Genomic DNA, 19407 nt, shown 5'->3' with positions numbered 1-19407 from the left:
TCTTGTCTCCCAAGTGCTGGGATTAAAGGCATGCGCCATCACGCCCGGCTAGGTTCTTACAACTTTTAGTGTAAAAATCAAAAAACAAAAACAAAAAAAATCTTGTAGGCTGGATTGCAAAGTGTATAAAGGGTAAAACAGCAGCCAAGTTGGTACAGGGGTTAGAAAGCGTATTAGCTTCAGTTATTGCCTAATATCTGTTCGAGAAAGCTTGACCTAAAATTTAATAATGAAGTTAAGTCTTTATGTATTCAAATTAGTCAAAATCATTTGCTATGAGCGCAAGTTAGTGGATCACCAGTTTCGTCCCAGTGATTTCACTAACATGTGAAATCACATTCATTTCTAGCTGGGAAGGTTAAGCAAGGAAGCCCTTCCAGTCCTTGTTTCTACTCCCAGGTACCATCGCGGTACTTTGGAATCTCCCCCTGCCTGGTTTTAGAGGAAACTCAAGGTAGACCTAAAAAGGCCCCGCCTCTTCAGCCTTGGTTGTTATAGTGGAGGGTGGCACAAACAAACAAACAAGGCTCTGTAAGGGTCTGATCCCGAGCTTTGACAGGGTCAGTTTATCGGAGATGGAATGAGAACCAGATTCTCTGCAGCCAGGTCTCCACTAATAAAACTGTACACCTACTCAGAGCGCGAACTGAACCGGTCCGCACTAATTTGTCCCCGCGGACGCCCCGTAGACAACTCAGTGCGTCCTCGGAGTCCTGCAGTGCTATGGCTACCGGTGGCGGCGTGACCTCCAGAGAGGGGCTGCGCTACGCCGAATACCTGCCTCCTTCTGCCCAAAGGTCGGACGCCGACATCGACCACACAGCGGTGAGTCTGCGGGCCGCCACTGGCCTGCACCCCTAAACCCCAAGACCTCCCACTTCCACCCGCTCGCCCGGCTGCCTGTGCCCGACGTGGTACCTGGCTGTCTCCTCAAAGTGACATGGACCACAGAACAGGCCCGCGGTTATCCAATGAAGAGACCCATGGGTCCCCCCTGGGCAGAGGGGGCCCGGTGGGGCCAGGAGCCTCCCTTGGGGAAAAGTAGTTAAGAACCAGGGCGCGAAGCTGCGTGAGAACAGTTAGGACCCAGCGAAGGGAGGCGCGGGACCTCTAGCACCCCCAAAGTCTGGAGCAACTCAGCCTGGGTCCAGACAGAAAGTGCTTGCGATTTATTGAGGCGGCTTCTTTCCTTTCACCTGTGGTTCCTGAAGATCGAACTCAAGTCAGCCATCACCTCCACTGGCCGAGTCACCCCGCTCGTTCACATCTGTAGGGCAGTCTAGAATTCAGGACATATCTTAGGAGGTCTCTTTAACAGCCAGCCTCAGGAATGCTAAATTGTGGGAGCCTTCACCAGTTCACGCCACTGTCCTTTCTATAACAGAAACAAAACCAAAACCAAACCAAAACAAAAAAACCCCAACTTACTTGTGATATCCTGACATGAAATTAAAGTTTTTAAAAATCAATATTTAAAAAGTCAAATTGAAATGTAACGGTGAAGTAAATATCTTCTTAGTAATTTGTAAATTACTGTTTGAATTTGTAAATGCCTTCACGTTGTTTATTATATTACAGGCTGCAATGAAGTGATCATATTGCCCTCGCATTGCAGCAGTTGTGGGACAGCTACAAATGCCAAGCCGGCAGGATTTTATTTTTTTAAAAGGACTCGCTGTATTTCCTAGGCTGGCCTGGAGCTTAAGATCCTCCTGCTTCAGCCTTCTTACTTCCTGGCCTATCAGATATTGGCATCTTGTTGTTATTTAAAAAAAAAAAATTCCCAAAAAAGCAAACACTCTGAGGTAAATTGTTAGAAATGTCTCCTCACTTTATAGGGTAAATTCACTTATGGAAAATTAAGTCTGTACTAAAACAGAGTAGAAGTATAAATGGTTGAAAGTTCTTAACAAAACAAAGATGGCCAGAAACTGGCTAGTCACCATTTAATGTCACTGGTATCTTGTAACACTTGGAGAGTTAGGGATGGTTTTTTATTCCTGGTTGGCCGGCCTGGCACACGATAGGACTTTTGAAATCGGGAGTCGACCATCCACAATGTACTCTCCCTCTTATGTAAACTACTGTGGAAGCCCAAAAGGGCTTCACAGCATTTTCAGATTGTCCCTGAGGGATCCATGTTGGCTGTGTTGAGAACACCTGGTCTAAATCAAACAATGAGGTAGACAAGATTATTAGTAATGACTTTAGGTAACTGAAAATAATGGGAAACTGACAAAAGGGTGTTAGGAAAGGAAAACTTGGCCTTGAGAAGGATCAGCCTGGTTGACAGAGCCAATTCCAGGACAGCCAAGACTACACAGAGAAACCTTGTCTCAGATGAAAAAAAAAAAGGGGGGGGGGGGAGGAAAGGAAAGAAAAAGAATTAGACAGTGAGCAGATGGTGTAAGCCCTCAGCACTTGAGAGGCAGAGAGGCAGGCTGATCTCTGTGAGTTCGAGGTCATCCTGACTACAGATCTAGTTCTAGGACAGCAAGGACTACACAGAGACACAGTTTCTTGAAAAACAAAAACGGAAGAAAAAGTGATGTTTATTAGACATTTATTAGAAATTAAGGGAAACCTTTTCGTTTTACTAAATTTATTGAAATTTACTTTTATGTAAATCGTAGAGTATACCTCTGCTTCTGTACTTACCAAATAGTTCTCCTTTCCTCTTGGCTTATGTTAATAGACTAAGATGTGATGTTCACTCACCTGTATGCAAGACTAAATGGATCAGGTAAAATATGTATGTAGTTACCTTTGAGAAAATAATATTCTACAGTTCTTTGATAGAGGGTGTTGTCAAGTGTGTTTCTAGCAAAATTGATTCTAATGGAAAAGGAGAAAAGAAACTTTAGTTAGGAAGAGAATATTACCAATATTTAAATGTTTAGATAAAACCCAGTTTGAAGTGGTAGCTTTTGAATTCTATTTCTTTTCCAGAAAGCATTTATTACATGTAAGACAATTAGCCACCTATCTTTCATTATAACCACTACCTAAAGGCTAAAACCTATCATTGTATTAAAGACTTATGTATTAGCAAGCATTTATTCTTCCTAAGTAACGGAACACTCCGATCTTTCCATCAACATCTAAAACATATTTTAACATACTTGGGCACTTGTCCTGGGAATCACATGGATTCTCTATTGTGTATTTATCCTTGATTCTGTTCTTGTCTTACCGTGGTAAAAGTTATATTTATAGTTTGGTGTGACTGGCCAGCATTATGTTAATGCTTGATACACAGTAAGAATCAGGAACAGAAATGTTATTCTGAAATCGGAAGGGATGAGAAGAATGATTTTCTCAAGGGATAGAGAGTAAGAATTTCCTGTTGCCTATCAGTGAGTCCTACAAACAAAACCACCGAAATTTAACTTCTCTGAAATATAATTGTTACCGATCTGTCCCCAAACATGCCAGATCTCCTGCTATTTCCATGTCTTGATAAAGCCATCAACTCTACTTTATTCTTTAATTCTGACCTTGAACCCCCTAGGTGTAGGTCTGATTTATTTCTGACTCTTCATTGTTAATCTCTTAGTCTTTCTCATGTCTCCTCTGTAGCAGAGGGTCACCTGTTGTCACACACTTTAACAGTGGTCTCTTTGCCTTGATAGCTCACACCCTCCAAACACCACCCTGCCACCAGTTACTCATTACAGCACAGATTAGTCACAAGGCCACTCTTATTCTCAGAGCAGCTCTAAACTTTAGTCAGGGTGGGATACAGGACTGTTCATGTCCTGGTCCTCTGTGGCTTGCCCAGCCCCGTTTTCCATCCTTTGGAGTACACGTTACCCCCATGCTGTGGTTAATGTGGGTTTCCATTTCCCTTATGAAAATGCCTATTCCTATGACGTTTTGAAAGCTTTCTCTTCTGACTAGTACTCTCTGCTGAATAAAACCCTCCTTTCAGGCCGGGCGTGGTGGTGCACGCGCGCCTTTAATCCCAGAGGCAGGCGGTTTTCTGAGTTCGAGGCCAGCCTGGTCTACAAAGTGAGTTCCAGGACAGCCAGGGCTACACAGAGAAACCCTGCCTCAAAAAAACAAAAAACAAAACAAAACAAAAAACCCTCCTTTCTTTTTGAAGACCCAGGTCTTCTGGACCCAGCTCCAGAGCCTTCCTGACCCTAGTTTCTCTTTCGTAGTAGAAAAATTTGACTCCTGTGTATTGCTTCGAAAGTTAAACAGATTTTTATTATAGTTTATTACTATATCTTTGATGGTTAATCTCCACTTTCGGCTTCCCTCATTTAGGTCTCCTGGGAAACACACCTGTGGGGGTGTCTGTGAGGTAGTTTTCCGAGAGTGTTACCTGAGGAGGAAACCTACCCTGATGGGGACAGCTCATGAGATGCGTCCTGAGCCAAATAAGGAGAACGTGTTCTAAATGGCAGCGTTCATCTTTCTGCTTCCTGACTGTAGGTGCCTGTGATCAGCTGCTTCCTGTTCCCTGTACCACCATGCCTTTTCTGTCAGGATGGACTGACTGTACACCCTCACATCATGAGCCATGACTCCTTCCACCATTGAATATATTACTACTGAAACCCTTGCCTCCAACTCCAGAGTGCTAGGATTACAGATGTGCACCACCATATCACATACATGCTTAAGTTGTTACCCTCAGATGTTTAATCATAGCAGCAAGAAAAGTAACAAACACATTATCAAAATTACTTATATCCATATTTATGTAAGCACCTCAAATAAATGTTTTCTAGGGTGTTGTAACTGGAAGATGCTATTCATGTAATTACTAAAATCGGTTATTGTCTCTAGGTATGGTTGTGCACTCCTTAAATCCCAGCACTCAGGAGGCAGGGGCACCTCAGTGAGTTCATGGCCAGCCTCGTCTACAAAGTGAGTTCCAGAACAGGCAGGGCTACACACAAACTCTGTCTCGAAAAACAAACAAAACCAGTTTTTTGTCTTCTGTTACTACATAGCTAATACTATGTGGGCATTTGAGTCTAATATCGTATTGGTACATATGTTTTCCTGTTGGTTGTAAAGAAGGACAAAAAACAAGAATAAGTTATCTGTCTTGCTCAGTGTTCTCTCTCCAGAGCTTAGCACAAGGCCTGGCATGTTGATGTGGTAAATGCCAGTTAAATAACGGTTTGGTGTCTGCGCTATCCTTCCTTGTTCTATCCCAACTATCACTCCTTGAGAAGAAGATTTTTTCTTTCTTTGTTTCCCTCTGGTACAATTATTGTCTATCTTGAATTCAAGTGATACAGTCTCAAGACAGATGTTTTAGCATTTTAGCATAATACTTAGGCAATTTGTATCTATCTAGATTATAGTTATTTACTACTTATACTGTTAGGGAGAATAAAATGCTACAGAGAATTTTTAAACAATTTTAATGTCATTTAAAAAAAATCAGCAGGCAGCTGTGGTGGGGTGGGCTGCTTTTCTAGTTTTCTGGTGTGTCTGTGTGTGTGTTTGTGTGTGTGTGTGTTCATGGTAGTGGAACATTTGAGTAATTTCCCATCCCCAAGATTCACATGGGGAAGTAGGGGACCAGCCCCATGAGTTGACCACTGATTTCCATATGTGTAGTGTGGGGCCTCCCACCAAACAGAACCCCCAAGTTTGCTTACTTTTGTGTGATAGATTGTTTGGCAAACCCCAAATATATAAATGATAGAAACTGGGTTTGTGTGTGCAGGCTGTGATAAACCAAGCTTTTCCCCTCCAAGGCCAGAGGACAGCAAGCCTGTTTCATAAGCAGGGACTGAATGTTTTAGGTCATAAGTAGTTAATGCTTAGAGCCATCCCTTCAGGAGAGGTGTGTTAATGTTGTCATCTTTTCATTCTCAGCGCGTGTTTATGGAGTCTTCACTTGGTGTGTAAGGTGCCTAAATGCTTTAGTAAGTACAAAGTCAAATCAAGTGTGAATTCTGTCCTTAGGAGACTTGCTCCTAGTGATCCTGACTGATGCCCTTTGACAGCTTCCCCTGGGGCCAAGCCACCACAGAGCAGGCTGTAGAGTCTTTGGATTTTCAAGGACAAGTTAGTGAGGAGCAGAGCCAGGTGTCAGGGTAGACACTTTCTTTGATTCAGACCCATTGTTTCTACTTTGGGAAATCTACCAAGTCATAGAAAAGTGAGTCGATGAGCCAAACTTTGGGAAAGAAGAGGGAAGCGAGTTAACCGGTGAACTCCGTAGCCTTGCCTACAGTTAGAGGAGTCTGGGAAGCTCTCGAAGTTTGCAGTTAGAATACCATGTGACTTAGAATTATTCTCATTTCTAAGTTTCAATAGAAACTATCCTTCCTATTTCTAACTGTAAAGTTATTGTTTATATTTTCTTAGTGTGGTATTTTTGACTAAGAGATTTTTATAGATGTTGCTTAAGGTACTTTTAGCTACTATATGTGTTTTCCCCCTCTGATTTTGTTTGACCTAAAAACAGTTTTGCACAATTTTCTCAATTCAGTTATTTTATAACATATAAATTTTCACTTCTGTCTATGTGTGGCTCTGTTGTGTATGGGTGCATGTGGAGGTCAGAAGAGGGTATCAAATCCCCTGGAGCTGGAGTTAAAGCCTCCAAACTTGGGTGCTGGGAAGTGAGCTTGGATCCTCTGGAAAGGCAGTAAGCATTCTTTTTTTGTTTGTTTTTTTGAGACAGGGTTTCTCTGTGTAGTCTTGGCTGTCCTGGAACTCACTTTGTAGACCAGGCTGGCCTCGAACTCAGAAATCCTCCTGCCTCTGCCTCCCAAGTACTCGGATTAAAGGCGTGTGCTGCTATCGCCCAGCAGCAGTAAGCATTCTTTTTTTTGTTTTGTTTTGTTTTGTTTTTTCGAGACAGGGTTTCTGTGTAGCCCTGGCTGTCCTGGAACTCACTTTGTAGACCAGGCTGGCCTCGAACTCAGAAATCCTCCTGCCTCTGCCTCCCGAGTGCTGGGATTAAAGGCGTGCGCCACCACGCCCGGCTGCAGTAAGCATTCTTAATCACTAAGGCCTAGCATTTCTTTTCTTATTCAGTATGTGTAAATAGTTAAGGAAGAAGCTAACATTTAATAACTCTCTGCTATGCATCAGGAATTGTGGTGCTATTTTCTCTTCATATAAGTCTATGTAGTGTTTCATGTGATTTTTCCTTATTTTATACATAAGAAAGTTGAGACTTAAAGAGGTTAATTAAGTCTTTCAAGGTTACACTGATTGTAAATGGCAGGACTGGGGAAGGAAGCCAGTCCTTTTTGCTATAGAACATTACCATTCCATCATTTAGATAAAGGGAATGGAGAGATTTCAGTTCCAAGAAATGATTGTAGCCTTGGCTTTTATGATAATTTTCAGGGCCTTCAGATAAACCTAGATATGTTTATAAATTCTTAAGCTTCAAAGCAGATTGATTTGAAACGAGGAAGGGATGAATAATATATTATGGAAATTATAAGCTGTGAATACGGTCCATCTAGGCAGTTTCTGTCTTACAGTAAAGTAGGATCTGGGAAGGGAAGAGGAGTCTTTTCTGGAAAGGAGATAAATTGCCAAGTAAGAGATAAGAAAACCTACCTAAGAAATGCCGTAGGTAAGATAGTGTGCTTCAAGAAAACCTACCTAAGAAATGCCGTAGATAAGATAGTCAGTGTGCTTCAAGTCTTACGGAGTTACCCTCCAGGTATGGAGTTGTAGTTTTAATTCTTCTGCATCAAGAGATATTCACTGGACTGCTTTCCTGCCTTTTCAGACTGTGAGCTGTTGGTTAAAATGTATTTCCTTTGCCTGGTGTGGGGGCACACGCCTTTAATCTCCGGGACTTCGGGGGGGCGGTATGGCTTTCATTATTAAGAGGTTCTGAACTAGCACGATGACACATTGCCACATGGTGCCAGCTGAAAGAACATGTCAAGGAAGGACTAGTAATGCCACTTCTAAATGTACCAAACGGTGATTCTGTCTCATGTGGGGTTTGTACTGTGGGTGAGGGGAGGAAGATAACAGCATAGAGAATTGTAATGTGTTAGGGACACCAGAGGCCAGTGGCAGGCTCTAGTTTTAGTATAGACAGAGCAGCAGTTTGTAAGACATGTGACTTTTCTGGGCCCAAAAATTCTGCATATACTTGTACTTCTCAAAATAAATAGAAATAAAAAACTTCCCCAAAAGATAACAAATAAACTTACTGATGTGAGGGATTTGTAGTCGAGTATTATGGAGATGGGCTGTTGTGGGGAGATGGCAGGGAGAAGGCTGAGTTGAATGTAGGTGCACTAGTAAGCTGGTTTTGTGTGTTTGTTTGTTTGTTTGTTTGTTTGTTTGTTTGTAGCAGGATTTCACTGTGTAGCCTTGGCTGGCCTGAGACTCATATGTAGACCAGGTTGGTCTCAGCCTCAGAGATCTAGCTGGCTTTGCCTTGAGAGTGATTGGATTAAAAGCTACAGCGGGTCACCATGCCTGGCTGCATGAGTGACTGCTGCATTGCTGTGATGGGCTCATGATAAAACAACACAGGGAGGAAGAATCCATGTTGGTTCAAGAGTTCTCAGGGCTCATCCGTGGGCACTTGGTCCTGGCTCATTGGCAGAGCAAGTTGGTGGCAAGAACATGTGGTGGAGAGATGTTCACTTGTTGGACAACAGGGACACAGAGATCAAGACAAGAAGTGGGCAAGGATAGCATACTTCCAAGGACGCACTCACTCCCTGTGACCTTTTCCTTCAGCTCGGCCTCATTCCATAGTTTGCTCAACCAAAGGGACCAGTATTGAGAATGCTTCATATTCAAACCGCACCACAACAGTAGCAAAACAGATTGGTACTTGGACCATAAATGATTTAAATCTATGAGTTAAGGAAGTCATTGGATGATAATAATAATAATAATGTCAAACTAATAATTAAATGACAAAGGAATTGGCTGGGTGAAAAAGGCCCCTTTCTTCAGATTATAATGATCTAAGATAATAGCAAATTTGAGAATAAAACCCAAGTCAGAATTGATGTTTACCAACATAATCTTTGTCCTCCCCCTGTGCTTTCTGTTGCTAGAGCCCTTTGTCCCAACCTTGACCCCACTATTCTTCGTTTTTATTTCTACTTTTCTCAGAAGGAGTCTGACTCAGAGGCAAAACATCATTGCTTAACCATTTGTGTATCCATTTAGGTAATTACTCTTATTTAACTTATACTGAGAATGAAAAAGCGAACAGAGCCTGCTTCTAGCGCTCTAGAGCCTCATGGTGGTGTGGGTGAGACCGATTTTGCAGTGTGGTCTACGATCATAATGGAGAGTCAAAGGACAAGAAGAATTAGAAAGCAGAGCTGTATGAATACAGAAGAAATGGGGAGTGGCATTGGATTTTTTATTGTTGGATGCTTATTTGATTCTTCTACTAATACCAGAGATAGGCAAAGTCCTTGGCTCCAGAGAGTCCCAAGCGACCAGGCTTGGTTGCCCACCCTGTAATCAGACTAGTGGTGAAGGTAGAAAAGGAGCTTTCTTCTGTTAGCTCAGTACTAGGCACAGGCCTATGTATACAGATGGAAGCAAGTGCTGTCAGAAATGTAAAAGAATATGAATCCAAAATAAAACAAAATCTGAGGAATTATTATTTTACAGATGTCATACAAGGAAGGAGGTCAAAACATACAATGTAAACCAAAGACTGGCTCTTTAGCATTCCGAGTGAGCTGGCCTATAGTGTCTCTCAGAAAAACAAAGAGGAGTGTGGTCCCCAGGAGCTCTGTGCAGTTTTTAGGGCTGTTTGATCCGCTGGTCAGAATCCTTTAGGTTTATGTAAAGAGTGATGTAAACCAGCTTTAGAGTGGGAGAGGCTCTTCTCTGTCCTCCAGGTCCCCTTGCTGTCCTTGTCCTGCTCAGTGTGACTGTGATGTGGTTGAGACCATAGATTATCTATAGTGTTTAACTGATACTAAGTGTTAACCACAGCTACAGACTACCCCATAGCATCTCCAAGACTACCCCAGTATTTTAATCTAGCCAAGTCAACACATCAAATTCACCCTCACTGTGTATTTGGGTTAAGAAAGGACCTGAAGCAAATTTGTAACTTAGTTGGAAATTTGTCACAGTCTGCTCTCTCAGTGGCTACCATGACTGGTTTGTACGAAGGTTTGTTCACGTTATAGTTTAATGTGCGCTAAGAGCTTTGTATTATGTTACTAGGAGAAAGTGCAGGCAAGACTCGTAACATTATTTTGAATAAAGCCAAAGTAATATTTAAAAGATTATCATTATGTAGAGAAATCATTATGTAGCAGAACTTTGAGTTTGGGGAAATTTCATTTATTATAGTGACAAGTGGACCTGAGGTGAGCCTAAGAATTGTTTCCTGTGTATGACTTTTGATTTTTGTTACACTGTCGTCATGCCTCCCCCACACCCCATTTATTCATTAGTATTGCTATAGAATTTAATGCTTGCCTTTGGTTTAGGGGAAATTAAGTGTCTTAAAAGCAGAGTAAGTAGAACTGTGCTAGCTGCGCCTCTGCTTTTTCATGGGATTATTCTGAGACATCACTGCATGCGCTGTGGAGACGCATTGCTGAGGGCTGAGCAGGTGAACATGGACTGGCCGGTAGAGATGAGAAATTCATGCGGCTTGAAAATGTCAGGGAAGACAATTGTCAAATTTCTCTTAAACCCTGTCATTTTATGGGCTGGCGTTTTTGTGTGTGTGAATCTTTTCATCTTTGGGATGGTAGTGGTGGTACCCACGCCTGCACACACTCTGCCTGCTTCCTAGAGGCTGGCTCAGCACACTACTCTCACTTGGAAGCACTGCTCTAATGTCTCCCCCCCAAATCCTGCTGAGTCATCAGAAGCCTTTGTTATTCCCTCTTCTTATTTCCCCTTTTACTTGATGTTGTTTAAATTCAGAGAGCTTTCTTTGTGGAAATTGAACCAAATAATAAGACAATATAAAACACTGAGTTCAGCAAAAGTGATTTGCTTGCGATTAACCCTTGAGAATTGAGACCCTGCCAGGAAACAAAGAAAGAATGATTTTGCTTAATCCTGCTCATTCTTCTTTCCTTCCCTCTCAACCCAGTGCTAATGAATTCCTATACAATTTATCTTCTTCATCATAGCATGTGCTTTAAAATAAGTCCAAAGAGAGTTCCTTAGATCTCCTACTTCCACTCCAACGCCTTTAGTCTGACCCCTCCACAGAAAGCAATTTCATTTTTGCAGTTGCTCAAGACAGTAACTTTGACATTGTAGATTTTTTACTTGTATACCACATACAGTATCAGAAAAATCTTTTTACCTTCAAAATACAGCTTACCATTTTCATCACTAATCACCCATTATTTTTCCTAGATTATTTTAATATTATAATTCACTTCTGCACCTCTGTTTTCGTATATATGGTTGTTTTTTGTTTGCTTACTTTTTCAACATGACAACTAGAGACCTTAGAGTTCTGTGATAGTGCTAACTCTCTGCTGGAAACAGCAGGACTGCTGAAGTCCTGAGGTTCCCTGACAGGCCCTACAAGGAGGTGTCCAACCTGTGGCCTTCACACAGTTTGGCCCAACACACAATTATAACTTACTTAAAATGTAAGAGTTTTGTTTTGTTTGTTTTGTTTTGTTTGTAACTTGATTGCATGATACTTGAATGTGAACTTTGGTAACACTATCATGTTGTAATGTCAACAGGTTGGACCGTGTGTGACACTTGTCCTTTTCTCTCCATTCTGCGCCTGCTGGCCTGTTGATTCCTCACACCAGCTCCTGCCTCCTTCAGGCTGTTCCCTTAGGCTGGTGATCTTTCTTAGATGTAATCACGGCTTCTTCACTTTCTACAGCTTTTATTTTCAGAAGTCACATTCTCAGTGAAGCTTTCTGTGTCTACTCTGTACTCATCTCTCATAGATTTACCTGCTTTCTTTTCCTCTGTGGTGCATAGATAGCACTGTAAACTATTGCTTTCTATGTATTCATTTTCAGTTTTGTTCCATTGGTTCTCTCTCTATCTCTCTCTCCTTACTTTTTTGAAACTAGATCTTAATTTGCAGCCCTGACCAGTCCAAAACTCACTTTGTAGGCCAGGCTGGCCTTGAACTCACAGAGATCTGCCTGGTTTTGCCTTCTAAGTACTGGAGTTAAAGGCATGTACCACCATGACTACAGTTTGGTTGTTTATTGTTTCCACAGGACAGGTAGTACTAGACCTGATAGACCCCTGGGGTTTTGAATCATACATATCTAAATCTTCAAAGAAAATGTTTCACAACTAAAACTTGCTTGGTATGACTTAAATATAGCTTGATCACCCTCTAAGATTCATTTTGAAGTTTAATTAATACTCATGTGAAGTGTTGATAGGGGGTATTTTGTGAGCCTCTGTGAGAGGGGGTCTGTGAGAAGTGGGTAGTATTGCTTTCCTATCTAATTTTTCTCATCCTGTCACTGGCAGTTTAGTTTTAAAATCTTATTGTTTAAAAAGTAGTAAAAGGGTTCCCAATGGAGGAGTTAGAGAAAGGACTGAAGGAGCTGAAGGGGTTTGCAGCCTCATAGGAGGAACAACAGTATGAACCAACCAGTACCCCCAGAGCTCCCAGGTACTAAACCACCAACCAAAGAGTACACATGGAGGGACTTATGGTTCCAGCTGCATGTGTAGCAGAGGATGGACTTGTCAGGCATCAGTGGGAGAAGAGGCCCTTGGTCTGTGAAGGCTTGATTCCCCAGGGCAATTCTAGGGAGGTGAGGCGGGAGTGGGAGTGGGTGGGGGAGCACCCTCATAAAAGCAGGAAGGGGGAGGGGATAGGAGTGTCAGCGTGGGGGGACAGGAAAGGGGATAACATTTGAAATGTAAATAAAGAAAATATCCAATTTAAAAAAAAAAAAGTTGTACAAGATGTTGGGGATGGTTGAGTTGAGAAAGTACTGCTGTGCAAACATGAGGACCTGAGTTCAGATCCTAAATTCCCACACAAAACACCAGTATCAGGACACGCCAGCAAAACTGACCTAGGCAGACGCCCAGCAGCTCTCAGGCCAGCTGGTCTAGTCAAATCAGTGAACTTGGAGTTCACTGAAGGACCTAGCTCGAAAACTAAGATGAAGGAACTGAAGAAGACAGACTCTAGCCTCTGCATGCACACACACATGCATGCACCTCCATTGCACATTGGCATCCAAACACACACAAAAATATTCAAAGTAAAGATTAAAGCATACCTTCATTCTTTTGACTGGATCAAAGTAGGGTTTGCTTACCTGGAACAGGACTAGGCATGTAACTGAGTGAGATAATTGTTTACCTAGCATGTGTAAGCCCAGGCTTGATCCTCAGCACCACAAGAAAAAACAGTCAATCATGGTGGCACTGGATTGTAGTCCCAGCATTCTGGACATGGAGTCAGGAGGTTTTGGAGTCAAGTGTTCACGGGAGACCATGGCTCAAACAACAACAAAAATATAAACAGAAAGCCAAAATAGAGCCTTTCAGCCTGTGTGTGTGTGTGTGTGTGTGTAGTTTTTGATTTTTTTTTGTTGTTGTTGTTGTTTGTTTGTTTGACTTGAGGATTCAATATATATCCTTCCTGGAATAAATCTTGGGCTGGCCTGGAACTTGCTATGTAGACTAGGTTGGCCTCAAACTCATAGAGATCCTCCCACCTCTCTCTTCTTCTCCCAGTGCTGGAATTGAAGGCACATTCCATCACTCCTGGCTCCATTAGACTCTTCCTGTCATTGTGTTTTACTGGCTAAGCATGAAGGCCTGAGTTTTATTCTAGAACCCACATTAAGAAAAGCCAAGTATAACAGTGCACACTTGGAAATCCCAACACTGGAGAGATAGATGCAGGCAGATCTCTGGGATTCACAAATAGTACTCCGTGTGTCCTAAGCCAGTAAGAGACCATGTCTCAAAAAAAGAAAAAAAAGTGATTGTTACAAGGATGCAACTCTGGCTTCTACTTACATACACACACATATCCACATCCACATGTGAATGCACACATATATATAGACATACACAAATTACGGTCAAATTAATCTGTTCTGTGTGAACTATTTGTCAGACTAAAGATTGACTCTCTTATATTTCCTGTTTTCTCTATGTGGAATTAGAAATGTGGCTTCCTCTCCATATGAGTCATTCCCAGATGCAGAGGATTAGAAAGAATTATTGGTAATTTATAACTCTGTATTTGTGCTTCAAAAGAAAGACCAGGTGCTATATAGATGGTGATGAGTACGTGCTCTTCCTGCTGAGACCCGAGTTCATTTCCTTGCCACCATGTTGAGTATTTCTTAACTGCCTGCAACTCTAGCTCCAGGAGATTTACTCTCTTCTGGATCCCCTGGGTACCTGTACTCATAAGCACAAGCCTTTTTGCACATATACAGATAATTTAAAAAATAAATAAAAGGACTGATGGACTTAAAACAAAAATCAAGGTGGAAATTTGTTATGTAGTATAAGCTGGCGTCAAATTCCCTCTGTAGGCCAGGTCGGCCTCCAACTCTAGCTACTGCTTTGCCTCCCAAATGCTAGGATCACAGGCCCGGGACAACTATACTCAGCTCCCAATGGCAGGAACATTTTAGTGAATGAAAAAGACATAATATCCTATATCAACTAAGCTTTCATTTAATTCTGTTTATGTCTAATATTTTACTTAACATTTTCATATTTAACTTGATTAAAAGGACTTATTGTAACTTTTAAGGTAGAAAGCTAGTTGTGTAGAGTATATACATTTTTCAGATTGACTTCAGTTTCCATGTCTCCCTCAGTAAATACTTGCTTCATCAAATTATCTTCAACAAAATCATCCACCTACTGTGAACGTGCTATCAGTTGTTTATGCTATACATAAACTGTAGAAATTAATATACTTAAAAGAGATAATTCAGATACTTTTCCAATAGGGCATTTTAATTACAGTAAATAAAATGAGGTTTTGAGTAGTCTTACCATCCTTTGTCCTTTAGTGTGTAAATTAGATACCATTGCACAGTTTTGGTCTTACTTAATGGAACTTACTTAATCCCATGATTTATCTAATTGTGTTTATTTGTTAGTGTATTTAAAAGGCATAAAGGCTTTTTCACTTTTCCCTTTATAACAGCTCTTGAGACCTAGAAAGCTGCAGGAGACAAAAGAAGTCTCCATGTACAACTTGAAGAAATAAATATATTGAGTTTAATACAAATAGAGTATTGTGAATATTGTAACAAGAATATCAATAAAGATCTTTGGAGACTCATGGAGATGATAATATTGGAGGCCTACTATGTGCAGGGTCCTTAATAGGACACATTTGATAGAGACCCTACATGTATGTATGTATGTATGTATGTAATAAAGTGGCGGGTAATAAGAGGCACATTAGTGAAAGTTCTAGTTGTAATATATGGATGATTTTGTTGAAGATATTTTGATGAAAGAAGTATTTGCTGGGGTGTGGGCAGGGGAAGTTTGTTGGGAGTTGACTCAGCAGAAAGCAGCTATCATCTCTGCAGCCATCTTGGGCATTTACTTACAGGTTCTTACTTTTCCACCCTGATGAGAGACTTGTTTTCCTAGCATGATGTTTTTGCAAGAAACCCACCACAGCTGAACACACTCTGATAACATCTTGTTTTTCTCCTCCACATTCTGGATTTGTGGTTAACTGTCTCCAGCTGCACTCCCCAGCTTGTCCTTATATTGGATGGTACTTAGTTACCTTCAACAAAGGAGACTTGAGGCTAGATCAGACAGACTGTCTTGTCTCCATTCTTCCTTCGAGTCTTTTGCCCTGCCATCCCCACTCTCTCCCTTGCAGACCCTGTTGACTGATCTGCAGACCAGGTCAGAAGTTAATCAAAAAGAGACAACAAATCACCGAGAGAAGCAAGAGCTGGGGAATGTTCCTTAATCGAGGAGGCAAGGCTCTAAACTGTGAGCAGAAATCTGAGAGTTCAGCCTTGAAGAAACACTCATTCAGCAGACCCTCAGCCCAGGGAGATCAAGGCAGAAAAGAAACTGGGGAGTCATATGCTGTTTCACCTTCATCCTGTTGTCAGCCAGAGGCCAGAGGACATGAGTACTGAGTGGTAGAGTTTTAGAGATAAGAGAAATGAGGGAAAAATACACAACTAGACAAAGGCTGGTAGAGAATGGGCCTAGGGAAGCAAATAGGGAAATAATTAGAGTTCTTGGCGCCTAATTGAATTAAATTGTTTGTTACTTTTAAATACAATGTAGTTACATTATTATTAGAATAAAGTGATTGCCTAGGGGGTTAATATTTCCTAATAAAATACCTTTAGTATTGAAATAAAATCTCTTTGTAATTGTAGAAGCAACTGTTAGATTTCTGAAGACAATCGATAAAGAGAACAGAGCCTGACCTCATTAGATGGAACTGTTTATTACCACACACAGCAAGGGGCAACCTCTCTCCCTAAGGAAATTGAGGGGTCTGCCAAGAGGAAAAGTTGGTAGAAAGAGGGCCTTGAGAATGGGAAACTTGCAGCTCTGGGGGCTTATGTGTGTCTCCTTCACTCTGTCCTCCTGAAATTGTTTGCTCAACAAACATTCATGTCTGTTTCTTTCACTCAGCTGATTATTTCAGCTGATAAGGCGGAGCAAGGTCATCTGTAATCACATAGGAATCCCTTTTTACAATAGAAGCTTTCTGTCAGCAGCTATTTCTCATATTTTTTAATTCTTGCATTAGCAAAATGTTGCAAAAATTATCATACAAAGAGTTTGAAACTAGAGTAACGCTGTTATATAGGAGAGGAACCAAGGAGATCCAAGTCCTTTTTGTCCATAGTATTGATTTCATGGTAAAAGGATTTATAAATGGACATTCCAAGGCAAGGCCAGAAAGTAAGCTTTATTTAGAAAAGAACTTGAGGTGTGTATTTGGAAGCAAGAGTGTAAGACTCTGGCCAGCAGTAGCAGGTGGCCTTGCCAGACAGGACCTCATTGAGCAGGTGGTAGAACATGTTACCTCTTTCCTGTTTATGGGTGGGCTTGATTATATTCAAAAATTTAAATTATTTGTGCATGTGTGGTTGACTAGGACTTAGCTCATTCTCTTGCTAGTAGTAAGGTAGTCACATACACTGTGCAGAGGATCTTGGAGGCCATTATCAGACTCAGTGTAACAGTCAGATGTTCCTGGTGGAAGGTGTGTTCATGTTGTAGCTGGCAATGATTTAAAATGCTCCTCATTTGTGATTGAACAGAGCAGCCAGTTGATCTCATTAAGTGCAAAACAGAAAGAGATGTTGTAGTGAGGGAGTTCTCTTGTTTCTGATCCCTGACTCCCAGCTTGCTAATTGTCTCACCTCAGTTTTAAAGCTTTATAAACGATTGTGTATTTAACCTAGGGAAGATCAATTAATTTTCTGGAGTCTTCCTCAGAAATCAGTTCTTTGAATCTTCCTGTACTTAGATAAATACAAGGGACAAAGGACTCTGCTAAGACTTGTGCCACACCACACACAGTTGATATTGGATGGTTATTTTACTGATTTTATTAAAGCAGTTGACATTTACTATTTAACATGTGCCAACCCATTGTGCTAAGACCTTTATAGATATTCATACACTTTATCCTAATAATAACCGTAGAGTGTGTGCAGATTTGCTAGCAGTTTGGAATGCATCAATAAGTTCTACAAGTAGTATATAGAGCTTTACATTCTGGCAAGAATATTTTCATTGTTGCTGGAATTCTCTGTGTATTCTTGAATATTTTATCATGTTTATGAGCCATTTAGATTTTAGTCCTGTCCCCTACAAACATTGCTGAGGTCTGAACCCAAAACCTTTTCGTGTAGGCACATTGTCTAAGTCCTTGACTCTAAAAATTTTTTAAAAAGATGAAAGCCCCTGGCCTAATATCCTGCCTGATCTTACTTGATTGTCTTTTGTTGCGGAATTCCTCCAACTGTATATATTAAATATACAGTTGGAGGAATTCCATCTGTATATTGGATATATGCTGCTTGTTGTAAAGACTTCTGCCAGCCTATAGAAGATTGGTGCTATAGCGTTATTAAGAACAGGAAGGGTCAGTGTTGGCATAAATGGGTGTTTCTAATGAGATGAAGATATAAAAACTACAAGGGTAATAGATTTTCCAAAGAAAAAAGTAGTTTGATTAAAACACAGTTATTAAAGAAGATGTAGAAAGTTTATAACACCATGACACATAGCACCAAGGAAAGCTCTAAAAAATAGCAAAACCATATGTGGTGATTTGAATATGCTTGGCCCAGGGGGTGGCACTTTCAGGAGGTGTGGCCTTGCTGGAGTAAGTGTGGCCTTGTTGGAGGAAATGTGCCCTGTGGGGGTGGGCTTTGAGGCCCTCCTCCTGTCCAAGGGACAGGCTTCTATTGGCCTTTGGAACAAAATGTAGAACTCTCAGTTCCTTCAGTGCCATGCCTGCCAAGATGCTGCCATGCTTCTTGCCATGATGCTAATACTCTGAGCCTCTGAATCTGTAAGCCAGCCCCAATTAAATGTTGTCCTTTATAAGAGTTGTCTTGGCCATGGTGTCTCTTCAGCAATGAAAACCCTAACTAAAACACCATACCCCTCTAGAGCATTTCCTATACTTAATTTACTTCTGTTTAGTAAAAATGAGGCTAGGTAACCTAGAAGGAACTTTGAAGTTTCTCTTGTCTCTGAGTAGTTCAGTGCTTTTCCTCATCTGCAGATGCCCTTTCTGATCTGATGATTATCATTTTGAAGTCAAATCATGATTAAGCTTTGATTGCTTAAGACGTAGATGTATCTTTCCTCATAGAACTTGCTGGCTTGCTTTTGTGTAAGTTCTGTGCAGGTAATCATAGCTTTTGGTTTAAAAAACAAAACCGGAACTCTAAGGGAGGTTTGGAATGAATGTCTGACTAAAGGGAAATTCTTCATTCTAGAAGACAAGGAGATCCAAGGATACTGGGCTCAACCATTGTCTCTGCCACAACCTTCTCTTTTATGGTTGATGTATTTTCCTAGGATGTTTAAGGAAAAAAGCTTAGAATGACAGGGACATAAAACCAATTTTAAGTAGATCTTTTTCATCAGGATTAGCTCATTAACTTTATGACATTCTGAATTAAAGGCTCTTGCTCTACAATAACCTTACCTGTCCTAGAAGAATAGAAAATTAGCTTAAAAATCATTTGTTATTTTCACTAATTTTTGAATTTTTATTTCTTTTCTAACTATGTAAGGTTTTATTAACATTCTAAATACAGCAAATGCAGTTGAGCATTGTAAGTATAAAGTATTACAGAGGAAAACGTGATTTTATCTTTATGGAATACAAACATTAAACCCATTATTGAGGATATTCTACAGAAAAGATTTTAAGAGCCCATAATATGAAACCGTTTGGTAGAATGAGCTCAGAAATTAAGTGAAAATCTGGAAATATTTTAG

The 19407-nt window shown here is 40.9% G+C and overlaps 1 protein-coding gene across 2 annotated transcripts in view; it reads left to right on the top strand.

Annotated features, from left to right (window-relative positions):
* Positions 1-527: 527 nt before the first annotated feature.
* Positions 528-19407, top strand: part of Dnajc15 (DnaJ heat shock protein family (Hsp40) member C15) — a 63980-nt gene continuing 45100 nt past the window's right edge. Inside the window, exons 1-3 of one of the 2 annotated variants that reach the window (XM_021181989.3) lie at positions 718-825; positions 4273-4436; positions 5845-5894. In XM_021181989.3, coding sequence (XP_021037648.1) covers positions 4406-4436; positions 5845-5894 — 81 coding nt within the window. In that variant the 5' untranslated portion in view covers positions 718-825; positions 4273-4405. Of the gene's footprint in view, positions 826-4272; positions 4437-5844; positions 5895-19407 lie in introns of both variants that reach the window. The other variant, XM_021181988.3, reaches the window with a different exon arrangement.

Source organism: Mus caroli, unplaced genomic scaffold (assembly GCF_978045245.1).
Source record: "Mus caroli unplaced genomic scaffold, Mus_caroli_1 scaffold_12, whole genome shotgun sequence".
NCBI classification, from domain to species: domain Eukaryota; kingdom Metazoa; phylum Chordata; class Mammalia; order Rodentia; family Muridae; genus Mus; species Mus caroli.
This window is presented reverse-complemented; position numbering and strand designations above follow the sequence as displayed.